General features: G+C 37.2%; 2 protein-coding genes across 2 annotated transcripts in view; one reads left to right on the top strand and one right to left on the bottom strand.

The window, feature by feature from the left end:
• Positions 1-19720, top strand: part of LOC135086971 (biogenesis of lysosome-related organelles complex 1 subunit 2) — a 94292-nt gene that overhangs the window by 4135 nt on the left and 70437 nt on the right. The window lies entirely within an intron of this gene.
• On the bottom strand, positions 3573-17673 carry LOC135086968 (plexin domain-containing protein 1-like). The gene is made up of 8 exons (XM_063981815.1): positions 17561-17673; positions 9819-9862; positions 9594-9713; positions 8923-9103; positions 8343-8546; positions 7893-8041; positions 7102-7171; positions 3573-4286 (listed from the first exon to the last, which is right to left on the bottom strand). The coding sequence occupies exons 1-8, from the start codon at positions 17619-17621 to the stop codon at positions 4192-4194; spliced, it is 924 nt and encodes a 307-aa protein (XP_063837885.1). The 5' UTR covers positions 17622-17673; the 3' UTR covers positions 3573-4191.

Raw genomic sequence — 19720 nt, forward strand, 5'->3', positions numbered from 1 at the left:
ACAAATGAAGTAGAGTAGTTATATACACTCGGCGTCAAATTAATCGCACCTCCCGCGACAAACACTTTCGAACGTATGCATCCCCACTTTCCACCAATATTGGTACCATTTGAAAGCCCAGTTCTAAACTCATTTCATTAAAGGAAAGGTTTTTTTTACCCCAAAAATGAGTCTTTAGAAGGATCCAGAGTCTCTTCTAAAAGCGACAGGTAGTTACGTTTGAGCCAACTTTTATGGTTATAAAACTGTTAAATTGGGATTAATCGCTATCCATCTGTTAAAGAGGACATGTGAGATCATTATTTGGTATTATAACCCCAAAAATTGGTCTAATTGGTCCCAGATGTGATCCCCAACATTGGATTTTTAGGGTTCCGTAGCCAAATGGCAAAAAACAGAACCCTTATAGATTTGCCATGTCGGTCTGTCTGTCCGTCCGTATGTCACAGCCACTTTTCCGCAACTATAAAAACTATACTGTTGATACTTGGTATGTATGTAGATGTATTCTGTGAACTGAATTAAGATTTTTACACAAAAATATAAAAAAGTAAAGCAATAAATTTTGGGGGTTCTCCATACATAGAACTGATTTCATCATTTCGACTTTTTCACGTGGATAGGTCTTCAAAAGGTTCCTAATATCATTTTTTTCTAAACTGAATAGTTTGAGCGAGAGACGCTTCCAAAGTGGTAAAATGTAGTCTAAAAATTGGTTTGAACGAGATCTAGTAAGTAGTTTAAAAAAAAAGTTACTACCCCTCAAATACACAGGTCTATTCTATAGTACTACCTTTAAGTTGTAACAAAATCAAAGTTATATACCTACAGGTTTGTACGGAACCCTCGGTGCGCGAATCCGACTCGCACTTGGCCGGTTTTTCAAGTCAAATTTATGGTACCTGTTAATTGTTTATAAAAAATTGCATGTGTTTTTCTTTAAGTTTATTTATTGGGCTTTTTAAAATAACACGAATATTGGTGGAGCACCATAATTGTGTCAGAAGAAAATCTTCAAATTATTGTCGCGGGAGGTGCGATTTCTTTGACGCCGAGTGTATTTTCAAATATTTCACAAATATTTAAATAATGAAATATTATTTCAATCAATAAATTGTTATAGGTATACACATTTTTTAAGTTAAGATGCATTTTATAAATACAAATAAATGAAATAATATTAATATTTTATTTTATTCAAATAAAATAAATAATATGTATTACAAACCCTACTATCCTTTTTTCCTATCCTACTATCCTACCTTCCTACTTTCATATTTTGGATGTCGGGATGTCTGGATGTTTGTTATTCTTTCACGCAAAAACTTCTTGACGGATTTTATGAAACTGCAGTATTATTGTTTATAAATAAATAAAATAAATAAAAATCATTTTTTTCAGACAAAAGTAGTCCATAGTTTATATTATAACCCAGAATAACATATTATAGGCTATAATTTGTGACGATACTTTTGCCCGCGGTTTGAAATTTAGTTTGTCACAGATTGTCGTAAGATAGCCTATTTATGTTATTCTGGGTTATAAACAACAATACTAAAGTTTCATCAAAATCCGTTCAGTAGTTTTTGCGTGAAAGAGTAACAAACATCCAAACTTTCGCATTTATAATATTAGTAGGATGTGACAACTAAAGAATTTTGAGTTGCATCTAAGTTTTTGCCATAGCGTCCGTTGAGAGACCACATGACGCGACCAGTTTGAAACTCTCAGTTTCAGTTTCATTCATCAGAATCATCAGAAAGTTGCAGTTGCATCTAAGTTTCTGCCATAGCGTCCGTTGAGAGACCACACATGACGCGACCAGTTTGAAAGTTTCAAACTGAGCCCCGATTACGGTAACTTTTAACGTTTCCAATCCAGACACGCTTCTCGATTCTGCGATACGATTGGTCGTTCAACAGCGTACGTCAGCTGTTTTGACCAATCGTATTGCAGAATCAGAAACGCGTCTGGATTGGAAACGTTAAAAGTTACCGTAATCGGGGCTCTGGTCGATCACGGATTGATTATTAATCGATAGTGACTAACGATTTATCGATTAACGATTCGTTTAATTTATTTTATTGATTACCAATCATTACTTTTTTTTTATTGTTAGTTTGATTCCTTATTTTCAGCAATATCATCTATTATTGCAATCGAATAATAATCGATTATGATTTATTCGGTATACCTACCTACCTACCTACATGTATTACCATAGAGTTATTAATAACTCTATGTGTATTACCCACTTACTTAATCGATAGAATCGATAATAAGATATGATACAATACTATCAATATAATCGATACAAGTAATTTTATTGATATGTACTATTTTTATTGCCCTACCATGAAAACTTTGCATATTCAATGACCTCTATCTCCGTATCCCCGCGTGTTTCAGGATTGTTGTCATACTATGAAATTAACTAGTAAGTACCTAGGTATTAAGCTTTAATTTTAGTATAGGTACTTTTTAACGCCCAATATTCTTTCACTAAATAAATATTGATGTATTTTACTACCAGCAGCACTAACCTTACTATGTGGCTGAGTTGTTGCACCATCTTACTTTAACTTTGACAAACGTCAAAAATCTGTCAAACTCCATACAAAAAGCACCGGTTATCGTTATAGTTACCGTTAAAGTTAAGTGGTGCAACTCAGCCTAAGTAGTTAAAATAATAGAACAGACAGAATTTAGACTCATTTAATCGAAAATCATAATCAAGAAATGATACACACAATTAATATTCATAATAATAACAAAATGAAATTTTAAAATTAAGATTAGCATTAGTATTACATTCAGGTACCTAATTGTTTTAATAAATCATTAATAGAATGACCCAATGAGTTTAATTTAGCCCATTTGACTAATATTAAGGAATACACAGAGTACACAAAGGAGATGTCCCAATTTCGGCCCAGAGGTTGTACGCCATATCAAAAATCAAGAAAAATCTACTGATTAAGGGAAAAATATAAATAACTAAATCTAGCATATAATTTAGCCGCTCAAAATCAAAAACTATTCATGAATTATCATTCTCAAATGCATACACAAGATGGCGTATGGCGTCAGATAAAAAAAAAAAGATGAACCATAGACTAACTAAACGTCAGTCGCTGTCAGATTTCATCTGTCACTCTCCACCAAGATATAGTTCCAAAATACTGAACTGTCCTGTGCATGACATTGACAGTGGGGCGCCACCGTCAATACCGAATCGCTAGTTCCGATTTTTGCCATGTTGGAAACCATATAGTTGAACGATGGTAGCGCCCCCCTGTCATTGAGTTTGGCGGGACAGTTCAGCGTGGGTCATCTATACGACTTAATGTCAAAAGTGACAGATGTCATCAAAATGACATTCGTCCACCATGATGGTTTTTGTGGTTGAGTATTGCTATTTTCTTAACAATCTTTTGTTTTAAGCGAATAAACTAAACCATTTAAAAGAAATTGAATAATAAGAAACTGTTGTACATTTAAAAGCCCTTCTTTTTGGTAGGTGTACAGGTTGTGGGCCTAGGCTCCATACATTTTGGGACAACTCCTTTTAAACATAAAACAGGTGAAGTAGCGCCCTCTATCGACAAGTAGTTGTAACAGCAATTATAATAATTTTATTTTAACGAAAGCAAAATTTTTATTACAAAAAAAATGGGCAGTTTTAGAATCACATTTCAAAATATACCAAAACAATTATGTTAGTTTTTTTTGCTGTTACAATAAAAGAAACTTAATATAATTACTTAAAACGCTATAAAACACTGGCTTGTAAGGCGACTTTCACTCTAAATAGTGAGTATTTCGAATTAAAAAAGACAATGTCCGGTAGTTTAATAATAGACATTCGCTTCCTTACCTCATCTCACATCGAGTGAGACGGCGGCTTACATGCTAGTGCACCCCCATATTCTTAGTAGGTATTTGGTATATAGCTGTAGCAACTGATGACAACAACAAAATTAAAGTAAAAAGAAGCTGAACATTATTATACAAATGGTGCAATGAAAACTATTTTTAATTTAATTTATTTCCTGTTTGAACTTCCCAAAAGTGATCTAATTGATTTACCGACTAAAATAATGGAACAATTTGACGTGCACTAAGTCTTTGCTAAGGGATCGTCTAAAAATACGGAGGTAAGTTAAGGGTGAACTGATAAGAGAGGATTTGTTATTTGGCCCAGTCGATGGAGTTGTCCACCTTGGATAGCAAAAAATGCTCTGTGTGGCACTGCGATGGTTTCTGGATGGTGTAACGTTGACACACTAGAAATAAATATACAAATCGTTACAGACAAAATACAACTTTTATACAGGCTGTTCTAAAAAGGAGTATCAATTCTGTGCCCAGAGGTAGAGCAACACTAGGGCTTGATAGTTTTCGAGTTACCTACAGAATTTTTAACGTTTTTAGTTTACAATCGTGTTAGTTATTATAAAAAAAAACAGGCATGTAACTTGACTATTCGCGCTTCAGTGACCAAAAAAGGGGTCCGTGGCCGAGTCCCCCAGTATTCGACGCACCCGTGGTTGAAGCCCCCGATTTAAATAAATTTAATATCATATTTTTTTCGGCTTTTGCACTAAGTACAGTCAACGAAACCCATGCATGATTGACGCTATTTAAAATGATGTATTTAATTTTTTGTTAAAAATACTTAAAACTTTTATTTGTAGTTAGTTAAATGTAGAGAGAGTAGAGTTATTTTAAAGACTGATTGTTACAATTATTTTGATTAGGTAAAACGATTTACATGTTATTATAGGTAAATAAAACCTATGATAAAATATGATAGGTTAAAATTAAACCTATTATATTTTTAGGTATCACTATGGTAAAAATTAATATTTAACATTTATTTGTACGATCAGTATAAATATTTATTCGTTTAATGTACAGTCAACATTTTATTAAAAATTGCAGGGGGACTCGGCCACGGACCCAAAAACGTGCCTAAGCACAGAAAAACAATCATAACTCGAAAACTATTAAAAATTGCGGAACATACATAGGGGTGATTCGGGTAGCCCTACAGTTGCTCTACCTCTGGGCTTTAACTTGACACTACTTTTTGGGTCACCTATATCAATCTTCGATTTTTTTATAAATACTTTACTAATCTTTAGCAGTACATGAGCTTGTGTCGCCCTCTAGTAAGGAGTAATTATTATTCAAGAATTAAGACTACCACGCCATCTAAGTAAATAGCTAGAACTAGCATTTGAAAGTTTTTACTGCCACCTTGTAGTGAGTAGTATAACTAAGTACTAATGACAGAGCAAAATCTAGCGGCTATGATTGAAACTAGTGGTGGTGCACATCATGGTGGGTACTAGGTAAGGTATGCAAATAGCGCCATCTATTGTTTAGTGGTAAAGCTACATTGTTTAGTAAGTGCCATCTAGCGATACATCTTAAAACTCTTTGATTGATAAGTATTTTGGAACGCCATCTAGTATTAAGTAGTACGTGAGTTTTGTTAAGGGTGCCATCTAGCAGCAACTAAAAAATATGAAAAGAATAAATAGTCCAGTAGAACTAGATTTTAAATCGGAAATAATTCCTACAAAAGATTTTATTGCTTTAATGGATTCATTGATTGCCCATTAAGACTCTTCTAGGTTTTCGACTTCGACGGAGTTGTGCTTAAGTGGTGGGGGCCCCCGAAAGGGGCGCTTTTTAGGTTTTCCGGTTACACCGCGTAAAGGACTTACTCTATCGAAAAGTGGTCTTCCTGACGGTTGAAGGGCATTTAATCCTGCATTAAATAAGACCAAATTCATATGTTTTGGACAAACCGTTCTCGTGCAAATGTTCGGCAAAATAGAAAATATGTGTATAATAATTAATGACCCTCTCCACGTCCTATAGCTCGCCTCCCGTAAGCTCCCAAGCCTTCTAAAGGGTCGCCTTAACCAGCGTATCCCTGTCAAGGCTCACGAGTTGGATTCGCTTATCCTTGTTCGTCCCAGCCGTTCCTTAACTGCGGTTGCTGCACCTCTCCCTGGCACTCTCCTGAACGACTCTGTGTTACCTAATGTGGCCGCCCCTCTTCCTTGTACCCTCCTGTACGATTGCATTGCTTAGCCATATGCCTGGTCCAAGGTTAGACGCCACAAAATCAACTTCGTACGCGTGAAAATAGTTTAAATCTGGGGGCACGGCAGTGCCCCCACCAAGTCGAGCAAAAAAGCGGCATACTATTTTCCGTGCTTGCAACATTTTTCTTTACTGCTTCGCCTCTATTAGTCGTAGAGTGATTGTATATACCCTATAGCCTTCCTCAATTTATGAGCTATTCAACACAAAAATAATTATTTCAATCAAACTAGTAATTCTTGAGATTAGGGCGTTCAAACAAACAAACAAAAAACTCTTCAGTGTTTTAATATGAACTTGTTGTTGTTGATTTTTGGCGTCGAACCTTAGACCAGGCATACGGCTAGGCAATGTAGTCGTGCAGGAGGATACAAGGATGAGGGGCAGCCACAGTAGGTAACACAGAGTCGTTCAGGTAAGTGCTAGGAAGAGGTGCAGCAACCGCAGTTAAGGAACGGCTGGGACGAACAAGGATAGGCGCATCCAGCTCGTAAGCCTTGATAGGGTTACACTGGTTGAGGCGCTCCTTTTCAAGACTTGGAAGCCTGCGGGTAACGAGCCTTTGGACGTGGAGAGGGTAATTAATTATACACATATTTTCTACTTTGCCGAACATTTGCACGAGAACGGTTTGTTCAAAACATATGAATTTGGTCTTATTTAATGCATGATTAAATTCCCTTCAACCGTCAGGAAGACCACTCTTCGATAGGGTAAGTCCTTTACGCGTTATAACCGGAAAACCAAAAAAGCGCCCCTTTCGGGGGCCCCCACTACTTAAGCACAACTCCGTCGAAGTCGAAAACCTAGGAGAGTCTTTATGGGCAACTAATGAAGCCATTAAAGCACTAAAATCTTTAGTAGGAATTATTTCCGATTTAATTCATTTTTGTGTTTAATTCTACTGGCCTAAAACTGAGATCCTAATTTTATAGTTTTCACATTTCTAAAAAAAAGTATCGGCAAAAAAGTTTTACTTACCCCATTTATACCAGGGGTTGAGATTTGAGTCAAACGCCCCACACCTCTGCAGTAATGCACACCACACGCACTGAAAAAAGGAGAATGCACCACTAAAATATTTGTAGGTTTCGGAACTGCAACGAAAAGTATAAAATAATAATTTGAGAAGTTTACTCATGGTTACTCGATGAGGTTAATTCGATTGTGCATTGCATTGACTAGTAAAATTAAATAATAAATAATAAATAAATAATATTATCATCCTGGGCGAGCTACTAAAAGAGCAGTTTATTACTAGACTACACATGGTTGGACGTATGTACCTATAAGGTACGAGTATATTCTAAGGTAAAAAAAACTTGGGAGTTAGAAGGTTATTGAACCACTCGCTTCTTCCTCCTCCCTGGTGGTGGTTGGAGGCGTGAGGGATGCTTCTCCTGCATTGCATATGTCACTACCGTCGGACAGTCCCGGCTAATCCCGGCTAATCCCGTCGGCCCCCATTCGTTGAGGGGGGCGTTGTCCTGGCACTAACTAATACTTAAGGCGCCGACCACTAACTGGCATAGGGAATACCCTAGGTTTTTAGTGAGTTACACATAATACCCTCCCCCTCCCCCCCGGTATTAGTCTCGAATCGCTGGTAGGGCCCAAAGGATTAAGGAGACAGTCATGTAAAAAGGGCTACCTTTTAGTTTCAATATGTCTGTCTATCTGTCTGTCTGTCTGTCCGAGGTTTTGCTTGGAAACTGTTGGCACTAGAGAGCTGTAATTTTGTGGAGGTACTTATGTTTTTACTAAGTACTTACGTTCAAGTTAGAGTCAGCACTGACGCAGCTTCGGCAGTCGGAGTGATCACTGCAAGTTGGAAGCCGTTCCAGTTTGATGACAGTCTTGTTCTTGATGTCGTAGTTGATGAAGGAAATGCTGTTGTACGTTGTGTCTGTAGAATCATCGGCTGTAAAAAAAATACTATTTAAAAAAAAACGATAATTGACGTTGCAAGTTCCTCTGTGCTTAAGGATTCCGTGTGAAGCTTGCTTCTATTATCATCTGGTGAGATGTCTGCCAAGAGCTTCCTCGTTGTAGATAAAAAAAATTAAAAAACGGAGATACCTACTATAGGTAAAGGTACCTTATCACATCTTGTTTGCTGAAGATGTTCCTAACATTAACTATTTTGAAGGTTCTTGAGGATTATTTGACTTAAAAATCACAAAACTTATTGGACAAGCATCAAAATTGTTTAATCTACTTACACTTGGGATTCTCGAAGTAGGCGGTAAACGCGTCGCTGAGTCCGACTTTGACTGGTGATGTTGCAATAGATTTAATTGGCTTGGGAACCTCTTTGTAAGAAAAAGCAATGTCATCGTTGTCGTAGAGAGTGATTGCAAATAAAAACTGGGTGTTCGGATCATCCGGGGTAGCCATGTCCAGCCACACAGCGGTGAACTTCTTTTCTGAAAGAATAGTAAAAAAATGCAAGTGATGAAGCAGCAAAAAAGATTCTGTAGCTACCTAGGGACTTTATGATTTTGATTGTAAAATCTTTTGTTGGCAGTTCCTGTCTTGGCAGGAAGCTTAAAAAGCTTGTTTTTGCAGCAACTGCTATGTTTTACTTAATTTAAGGGAAACGATGAAAAAAATTAAAATTGATGATTGATATGGTTGGTCACCATGATTGTAGTAACGGTGCGTCCAGACTGGGCGAACGGGCTCGCGCGGCACGCTGGTCATCCTGCTCACCCTGCTCTTGAGTGAACTGGATGTCGAGTTTGCCGCGCGAGCCCGTTCGCCCAGCCTGGACGCACCATAAGTCTAGTGTGTTGTATTCACCTCCGTTGCAAATGTAGTATCTCCTTGGACCCTCGAAGGGGGCCATAAGGGGTGCTGCGTACTGCGTGGCGGCGGGGTTAGCCAGTCGATCCTTGCCGATGCTGAGGAAGCCGTGCGGCGACACGTGGACTTGCGAATAGCTCCGGCCGAAGAAAGTGAAGTTGAATTTAAGGTGGAAGGGCTGGAAGATAATTACGTAGAACAAATTACACCGAAAATCTGTGAATTTGTTATTTAGGTAGGTAATTCTTGGCCGTTTGCTCTGCCTTGGGCAGTATATTGGTGTGTCTAGACTGGGCGTACGGGCTCACGCGGAAAACTCAACATCCTGCTCACTCAAGAGCAGGGTGAGCAGGATGACCAGCGTGCCGCGTGAGCCCGTGCGCCCTGTCTGGACGCACCATATCACAAACCTATAAGGAGGCTAACATGGGAGCTGTTTTTTGTTTGAATTGGTTTATTAATTGACTGAAGGTCACGGGAAGCACCTGGATGCGGGCAGCGCAAGACCGGTCGAGGAAATCGAGGCCCTTTTTGTCCAGCAATGGACGTCCTTTGGTTGAAACAATACGATGACTGAGAATTAAGAATTTAGTTGATATGTCAAAAGTGATTCTGTCAGATCCTGAATTAATGAACAATATGGCAACAAAATTAAATAATAGACTTACGGGATCGAGTCCACTGTCCTTGGTGACTATGAGCGGGAAATAGCCGCAAAGACTGTTCCAATGCTTGTCGAAGTACTCGTCGTTTCCAATGAAAGAACTCCTGTAGAATCCATGATCAGCCTGCAGGAGTAAAATAATAACAGAAAATGATGACAACAAGACAGGTTTACTTCTTCAAATTGCTTGGGAATTTTATTAAATTAGTGAATTAAAAATAATACTCACGTATTCAATGTTGTTGACATCAGGCTGAGGGCTTCTTGTGGTTTCTGCAATATAGAAACCAATCATAAGCATCATTACCCAAACCATGAAGTCACTGCAGCAGACCCTGTCTAATTCCACAGGGAATGGAGGACAAAATAGAAAATATTTATGAAAAAAATACCTAGGTACTGTTGCTAAAGCACACCTTAGGTACCTCTACCATGTTTGAATATCATAAACGCATTAAAATCATTTATGATGACCACCATCTGATGATGGTTGTTGTTATAAAAACAACAGAAGTCATTCAAGGTTTGAATAAGACATTACTAAACGGGTTTGCAACGCGGTACTCCTCAATACGATTCAAACGAGTCCAAACTCGATGGTATTGCATCGTTTCGTTACTGAGTTACTATGGCCACCTTCCAGCTCCGTCATCAGACCCTGGTTACCATATATTATCAAAGCTCTCGTCAATACGATTCAAACGAGCCCAAACTCGATGGAGCTGCACGTTTCATTACGGACTTCCTATGGCCAACTTCTAGCTCCATCATCAGACCCTGGTTACCACTTAAGAACAAAGTACTCGTCAAGTTCGATATAACGCACATAGGTAGCCCTTAGTTGGGTAGTAGGGGTATCATATGGGATGATTACGTCAGCAAACAGAATGATCGCTTTGCACTTGAAGGTAGTTAATTTTTCCCACTGTTCCATTAAAGGTAGTTGACTTTTTCCCAAGATATGCGATTAGCCCATGATGGTAACTTATTTTTTTTTTGCCAAAAGTGCGTGAAAATAATTTGAATAATATTTCCCATTTTTGCAACATTTTTCTTTACTGCTCCCCTATTGGTTTTAGGGTGATGTTATATAGCCTAAAACCTTCCTCGATAAATGGGCTATCCAACACAAAGGCTAATATTTCAAATCGGACCAGTAGTTCCTGAGATTAGCACGTTGAAGCAAACAAACAAACTCTTCAGCTTTATAAGCAAGAAGCAGAAGAAAAAGATGATCCAGGAACCAGAGCAGAAGTGGAAATCTTCCGCGTTGCAGGCAAGCAAATCTCGGACTAGGTCTAGAGCAGTCTTTCCCAAAGTGGGCGATAACGCCCCCTTGTGGGCGCTGCAGGATTAAAGAGGGGCGGTAAGAGACCCAGAAAAAAAATCGGGACGTTGTGTAGAGGCTTGGGAGGCGTCATCTACTAGGAGGACTCTTAGACACCGACTGAGCTCGACTCTTGACTATAAAAATGGGGGGCGCTAAAAATAATTTATTCTCAAAGTGGGCAGTAGACAAATAAGTTTGGGAACCACTGGTCTAGAGGTTCACTCAGTCAGTGCTTGAGGTATAGGAGCGGCACGGAAGGGGTGACATTGAGAGGATTCCGTCAACTGGGACCGCAATTAACTGGGACCGCGGTCCCAGTCGCCGGATGCGTAAAAATTAAACAATTTTCTTCCGGCGACTGGGACCACTCATGGATTTTAGTACTGTACCGATTTTGGATTGAATAATATTTTCTTTTCAGTTATCTATGAGTGGTCCCAGTCGCCGGAAGAAAAAATTTTTTTTTTATGGATCCGGCGACTGGGACCGCGGTCCTAGTTAATTGCGGTCCCAGTCGCCAGAAGCCTCACATTGACATTATTATGATGTGAACAATTACGAGTAATTAATATGATGCATATTTGAAGTCTCGCTGGCGTTTGAAGTTCCCTAACACCCTCTCGTGCCTACCGATAGGTATAAAATGAATTCGATATCTTGTAATTGATTAAGTACCTTTTGCTCTACTTCGTGGATGCGACCCCACGTGTAAGCGATATATTTGTATATCTTATTTACATGGCTGCCAGGTTATCTTCGGCCAGGTCAGGGCTCGAGACGTTAATTTATAAATAAACAAGGAAATTTAGATCTGTTTACTTTGTATCAGTGTTTGTTTGCAAATTATATCAGTAACTTACGCGACTCTAATTTCAATTAATTAAGTTGGGTATACCTGAACATGATCTTATAGCTGAAATGACGATGATGATGGGTATAGGCTAGATTTGTAAAGAATCTGAAAGATTCTTTTTCTGCAGAACATTAACTCGTCCTATCTACTCGTTTTTGTACAACTTTTCTTGATCAGAGTGATTTGGTTCGTTGGTTCCGAATGACGTCCACTGCTGGACAAAGGCCCTCCCCAAGGATTTCCACAAGGACCGTTCTGGGCCGCCCGCATCCAGGCACCTCTCGCGATCTTCACTAGATCGTCGGTCCACCTAGTGGCCTGCCCACACTACGTCTTCCGGCTCGTGGTCGCCACTCGAGAACTTTTCTGTCCCAGCGGCCAACAGCTCTGCGAGCTATGTGCCCCGCCACTTGGGCTATGTAAGTCACTTTGGTTCTCCTGCGGATCTCCTCATGTCTGATTCGATCACGCAGAGAAATTCCGAGCATAGCATCGCCATCCTCCTCTATCGCTGTTTGGGTGACCTTGAGCCTTCTTACGAGGCCCGTAGCAAGCGACCACGTCTCAGATCCTTGAGTGATTTGATAAAGACATAATTTTTCCTCTTAGAACTGACCTATATTATCAAGCAGTGGGGGGTAAAGTGTGCATGGGACGAGTGTTGTTGAGCTTATCTAGACTTTCGTCTTAAAGACGAGTACCTACTAAGTAAGTACTTACACTATCAATGGTAGGTATTCGTTATCGGCCAAGCCTTCGGAAAGACAACTTGGTAATCAGCTTTATATGTGTCGCATTATTCTATTTTAAGCTGTAATTGGCTATTAATTTAGATAAAACGTTGATGAAATTAATGTCTTTAAATGATTAAAATGCTAGATTGTCTAGGTTCTCTTGAAGGTCGTCTGGAACTGTACAGACATCAGACTATACCTACATTTTTATCGGAAAATAGCCTGTATTACAACGAGATAAGATGCTACCTAATGTTTGTCTAGACGAGTTTTTTTATCTCTCAGTATAATGGCAACGGAGACTAAGGGCTTTTATGTATTATAATAAAGTATGCCATCATGGTCTCCCCGCTATACAGGGTGTTAGGTAAATGGGTATATGAGCCGACACTAGCCCATGTTAACATGGGCATATAAATGGTATGGTGAAGTCACAAAAGTGATATCTTCATTTTAATTATTTTAATTTTCATACAAATCGGATCTCATTAAAATTATTTTGCATGAAAATTAAAAAAATTAAAATGCTGATATCAAATTTCTGACTTCACCATTCGATGGCTCCTACGTATAAAGGCGAAACTGCCGTTTACGCCTTTTTCCAATTTTAAGCAATGATTTCCCTTTGCTCTAATCTATAACATCAGCAAGAAAAAAAATTTTTTTTCCATTAGATACAAAATAAAATTTTAGGCAAATAGGCGTATGTGCAAAAATACGCAACGTATAAAGCCCGATCATTCGATTCTCCCATCTATTCGAGTAGTTGCTTACATAAATATATATTTTTTATAATCTTAATCTTAAATAAAGCCATGAAAATATTTAGCAAATTGTTTTATTTATAAATTATGACACATTATATAGTTATTTAATTTTTAGCGTTAAGAGTCGCATCTCAAAGTAATTTGAAAATTATAAATAACTTAAAAAAATCGAACTGCCTAAGGCATCGTGGGTTCAATTCCCGCCTTAGGCAGTTCGATTTTTTCAAGTTATTTATAATTTTTAAAAATATGACACATTATGTTAAAAGACCTAACTAAATCTCGAACACAGTATATGGGTGTATTTGCGTTAAAACGTAATAACGATACATTAAACAACTTTTTCTAACTGATTTATTATTGATAATAGCACATGATAACAATAAAACAATTACATGCATAAATAAAGAGGGTAATCGCTTAAAATAATTATATTTACGTTGTCATTTAAGTCTCTTTACGTTGAACAATAAATAAAATAAAAGTGCCAATGTGTAAAATCTCAAAATATACAAAAAAATTATATAAATTGATAACAGCAGTAGCAAAAGCATAACATGTTAAGACTAAATGTGAAATTTCATTAAATTCGTTTTAGTAGGTCAGAAGATAATTATGACCGAAAAATATGGTTCTGGCTACTTAAATGGCTCTCCTGTAAAATCTATTTTTTTCACTTACGCCAGTATACGTAGGAGCCATCGATTTATAATATATGCCCATGTTAACATGGGCTAGTGTCGGCTCATATACCCATTTACCTAACACCCTGTATACGCGTATCTTTACCGTGCTTCGTATTTTTATACCCCTTTTAAAAATCGGGATAACATTATCCTGTTTTTTCCTGGTTCTCTACACATCTCCACACTTTTCGTCTTAGGCCCGATTCGACCAAACTTTTATCCGAGAATAAGTAACTCCTGGTATAACTGACACATTGACAGTTTCAGTATGGGAAATAATTATGTCAAAATGACAAGTTTATTCTGAGATTAATATTTACTCTTGTTTGGTCGAATCCACCCTTAATCAGTTTAGGCGCGATTCGACCAAACTTTTATCCGAAAATAACTCCTGGTATAACTGGCACTGACGGTTTCAGTATGGGAAATATGTCAAAATGTCGAATAACTGACGATTTATTATCAGTTTCGTAGTTTCGTTATCGTAAAAGAGATTTTTTTATTTTATTTAATAATTCATACAGAGATTTACATATTAAGTAGGTACATGCATTTTTATATTTTACCTTTATCCTAAGCTTTTTAGTCCAGTCAATAAAGCATTATAGATGGAAATCCGTGGAACACAATTTTTGACTTCGGGACTTTATTTAGACTACTTAGGAGGTGAACATAGTAAAAGTCCCCGCCCTTAGCCCTTGAGCCGGCGGGGAGAAGGGGGTTTAAAGGTACCACTTTTCGTTTTTCGCTTAATCCTCGGAAACTATGCGTCCTAGTGACATGACTACTATGAACCAAAAAAAGCTTATTTAATTTGCTACAGGTGAGATAGTCAAGTTTTTCTATATCTTGTATAGTTTTCGCGGCATCTGCTCTAGAAGGTCTGTAATATTGGAAATTTTATTTTTGTCTTACATGTTTCCATCAGGATAAAATCGACTAAATCAACATTGAGCTAATATTCTAGACATGCGGGAGCATGTTAAGCCTAGTTCCAGGGAGGGGACTGCAACGTGCGTATATTTAGACGAACCAATTGGAGCCACTTTTGACTCCTCATCACTCAAAAAGTACTGTGCATTAACACTTCAAATTTGGCTCATGTGTTGAGACTAGCAAGATAAACATCAGCTTTAAATTTCATAAATATACCTCAAACGGTTCTTTAGGTATTGACGTCTAAAAATGTACATGGCTGACCTATAAGACCAAATTCTAACCACTTCCAGATGACCTTGAAGGTTCAAATTTGGCATCCAGATAGGTAGCTGTGTAAATACAAAGGAACAAATAAAAAACCAGTAAATTTTAACATTTCACAGGTGATAGATAGATTTTAGTGTCCTGAATGTCGATTTTTGAACGTCAATACCTAAATAACCGTTTGAGGTATATTTATGAAATTTGAAGCTGATGTTTATCTTGCTAGTCTCAACACATGAGCCAAATTTGAAGTGTTAATGCACAGTACTTTTTGAGTGATGAGGAGTCGAAAGTGGCTCCAATTGGTTCGTCTAAATATACGCACGATGCAGTCCCCTCCCTGGAACTAGGCTTAACATGCTCTCGCATGTCTATAATGTTTGCTCAATGTTGATTTACTCGATTTTCTCCTGATGGGAACATGTAAGACAAAATTAAATTTTTCAAAATTACAGACTTTCTAGAGCAGATGCCGCGAAAACTATACAAGATATAGAAAAACTTGACTGTCTCACCTGTAGCAAATTGAATAAGCTTTTTTTGGTTCATAGTAGCCATGTCACTAGGACGCATAGTTACCGAGGATTAAGCGAAAAACCGAAAAGTGATACCTTTAAACCCCCCTCTCCCCGCCGGCTCAAGGGCTAAGGGCGGGGACTTTTGCTATGTTCACCTCCTAACTAGTCTAAATAAAGTCCCGAGGTCAGAAATTGTGTTCCAGGGATTTCTTTCTACACCGTCGTTAAAGCATTCATTGACTGGACTATTTGTATGTTCTCTTGCACACGTTTCTCGTGAGTTTTCTTTTAGAAATAGTGTTAATAAGACTGACCACTTAAGTTTCTTACATACAATCAAGTTTACTAAGCAAAGTAACTGATGGCTGGTTTACACGTATTAAGTAGTTAAGTAAGTAAGTAACTTTAATTTAATTTTAAGGGATCAAATTGCATCGTAAGCCTAGGCGCAGACCATCGATTTTACGTCGGCCGATAGTTTAGTCGGGCAGTTGATCTGTATGGGCATGTATGGGAGTGCGCACATTACACCGATTTGATTTGGCCGATTCTTAATACAAATTAAAATCGGGTCCAAATATCGGCCAACTAAAAATCGGTGGTCTGCGCCTAGTCTATCTAAATTTTAATGTAAGTCCAAACGTCAAGCTTTTGTTTACTATGAAACTGCTTGTCAAACAAAACGTGTCAAGTGGCAAGCCCCGCCCACCAACTTGACAGAAAAATCAAGTAAATATTTAGTTACCTACTTATGTACATAACACGTGTAAATCTAAATATAAAAATAACTTCATGGACTCTTCTAAATAAACTGTTGCTCAGTCTTCTAATGTTAAGCTTTGCCTGGGTTTTGGAACTAAAAATTCGTAGCTACTTAGGGTGGGTTGCACCATCTTACTTTTACTTAACAAACGTTAGAAAATCTGTCAAATTCCTTACAAAAAGCACCGGTATTCGTTATAGTTACGGTCAAAGTTAGGTGGTGCAACTCAGCCATACTGCTAAACAAAATTAACTCATGTATCGGTAGTACGTACCTTAATTAAAGAAAAAGCTCAGTCTGGATTGTTTTTACTTGCGATTCATTTTATTCTGCTATTTATTTGTATTCTATACTATATTTTTAAGTAGGTAATCCGATAAGAATATTTAATTAAATAACCAAATTGATAAATATTAAATATTCCACACTCATTCATTGCACACTCACTTTTCTTTGTAAACAAAATACAGAGATATGACACTATCAAAAATGCATTCCGATGCCCCAATTACCAATATCTATAAATACATCAGTCCGTGCTTGACTCACGGCGTAAAGTCAAATTAATAATGCTGGTCGTACAGCGGAAATATGTACCTATTTTATCAAATTCGGAATCAAAATAACATCTTTTATGCAGATTAATAAGACAAAGAATAAATATAAAACAACACAACATTTAAAAAAATAAATACTGATCCTACTGATAATTTGAAAATAATCACACTTATTTACTACGTACGTCCTAGACCTACTTACGAGGACATGGATATTTTATATTAATGAACACTCCTATAAATGGTTTAGAATAAATACCGTTTCGCTAAGGAACCAGATATATTTTTAAAGTATTTTAAAATCCGCAGCAGAGCTTTTAAAATAAAACTTAAAATAAATTCTCGCTTTGCCTTCCTAACACAAAATAAATCTAAGATTCCAGCCTTTGTCAACTTAAAAAGCTTATCTAATAAGATTAGAACCAAATACTTTTTCGTGGATCCAACAAAGACAATAAAATGTGTTTCAAATGTACCAAACACAGTGAAAATAGGACAATATTGGCATATTTTGTTGTATTTGCAGATGTTTAAATGGAAATTAAATCAAAAATACATACCTTTCCCGAGGCTGGCCCCAAGGAAGACGCAGAGGAGCGCAATCAAAACAAATACGTTCATCTTGGTTGATGCAATTACTCAATCGGACGTCACTCGTTGCTGGCCGTCCAGAGACTGGGACAATGGAAGGGCTGCCTCCTCTTATATACCCCAATAATTTATCTAATTCGATCCGACGGATGGGTCAAAGAGGCTCTATCTACCAACGCAGGTCGACGGGTCGGATACGTAGGTACTTAGCAAAGTAAACTTTTCCTATAATCGCAAGTAGGTAAGCTATGGTGATCAGACAGCGGGTAGACATACAAATGGTACTGTTATCATCCCATAGTTTTGTCTTTTGCGGGATTCGAACCCGTATGGCGTGGTGGTAGCTGAGTCAACCAATTTCGGAAGCTGCAATCACATATAAATCTTAGTCCGATATCTAAATGTACGACCTACTCTTTTTATGCTATTTTACTAATAATAAGTATTAATGTAAAGTTTGTGAGCAAGAATGGATGTTTGTAACTGTTTCACGCAAAAACTACCCAAGTAACATTTTACTCCATTTAAGAGTTCACATTTAGTTCCAATGTGTACTTAAAGCATTAGTACAGTTCACTCGTGATGTATAAGCTGTATTATTGCAATTAATTACACCTATACCTGTCTAAGGGACTTATTGGAGTGTAGACTAGTGTAGAGTTATACTTTTATACGATTGTTGGTGTTATAATACTCTAACAACTATCCTTTAGTCAGCCATCTGACTAAGAGCATTATAGGAGGGTAGAGATACGGCAACCGCTGTTTAACGGCCTACTTGTACGATGTTATAGAGCTAGCATTTTAATAGAACACACGTGGTCATTTATAAAGCCAAAGGCTGTTATGTTTACTTGTTTTAGACTGTTATACAGCTAGTAGCTGTAGTAGGACTTGTTTGTGATAATTAAAATAACCTTTTTTTACTATCTGTACAAAAGTGTTTCAATGGTTCGCATGTACACTGTAGGCTGTTAAAAGGACTATATGTGTTGTCCATTAACATCAATAGCAGTTTATTTGTCCACAAGTACTACTCTTATTTGCTTTAAGCTGAACACGAATGTGAATGTGATATTCTATTACACATTTCCCCAAGCCTGTTTTTAGTTGTTCATGGTGGTTCTGTACATGATGCAGAGGAAAATATTATGCCTGAACCTGAAATTTCCCTTCAAAATATACCAGATATCAGAGTGTGATGATTGCAGTTCTTGTGATAGTGAATACCATTTTGATTTGGACAATTATTTAACCTTTCGCAAAAAAAAATAAGAACATGGGCTATTGAAAATCGTATTCCTCATTCCGCTTTGAATAAATTATCAAGCATAATAAACGAATTTAAACCGGGAACACTACCGTCTGATGCTTTAGGTATTTATACTTGACTATTAGTACCTGGGCTAGGCGATTTAACGGACATTAATAATTTTTATTGCGGATCTCTAAAATTTCAGTATTTGAAAGAATTAAAGATACACAATTGACCTGAACTAGGTACATCTTAAAGCTGTACATAAGTTCACATTAGAATAAATTTATAGACATTAGCGCTGTAGTGGTACAAATGTGGAACTTCATATAGATAACAGCATTCTAACAGAACACCATGTGAACCTAATATACGCTCACCGCATTAAATTGGAGTTATAACAGTTCACATAGCCGTATTTCATTTCCACCATTTTGTTCTACATAACCTAAAATATTTACCAAATAAATCTCCAAAATTAATGCAGATTTATCACAAAATTCGCAGATAGAGCGATTGAGTTTTGGTTTCATGTTATAATTAATTACCGTAATATAATTATAAAGCCAATCCAATATCAAAAACTGAAAATTGTAGATTTCCTCTCAGCCAGTTTTAAATATTTTAAAATGAATATCGCGTTTTTACAGAGGCGCGTAAATATTTTAGCTGTAAATATGTATAAATTTCACGATAAAGTTGCATTCCCAATGGCATTAACATTATTAAGTATTTAAAACCCGTGTTATTATTTGCATAAATGATTATCCGCCCGAGTTGTTTCCCTCTTGGCACTCACGTACAAATACCAAACTAATATTAAAATGTGGAAATAATTTAAGACACACGTGAACTTTAGGTAGCATTGGAGTAC

Source organism: Ostrinia nubilalis, chromosome Z (genome assembly GCF_963855985.1).
Source record: "Ostrinia nubilalis chromosome Z, ilOstNubi1.1, whole genome shotgun sequence".
NCBI lineage: Eukaryota > Metazoa > Arthropoda > Insecta > Lepidoptera > Crambidae > Ostrinia > Ostrinia nubilalis.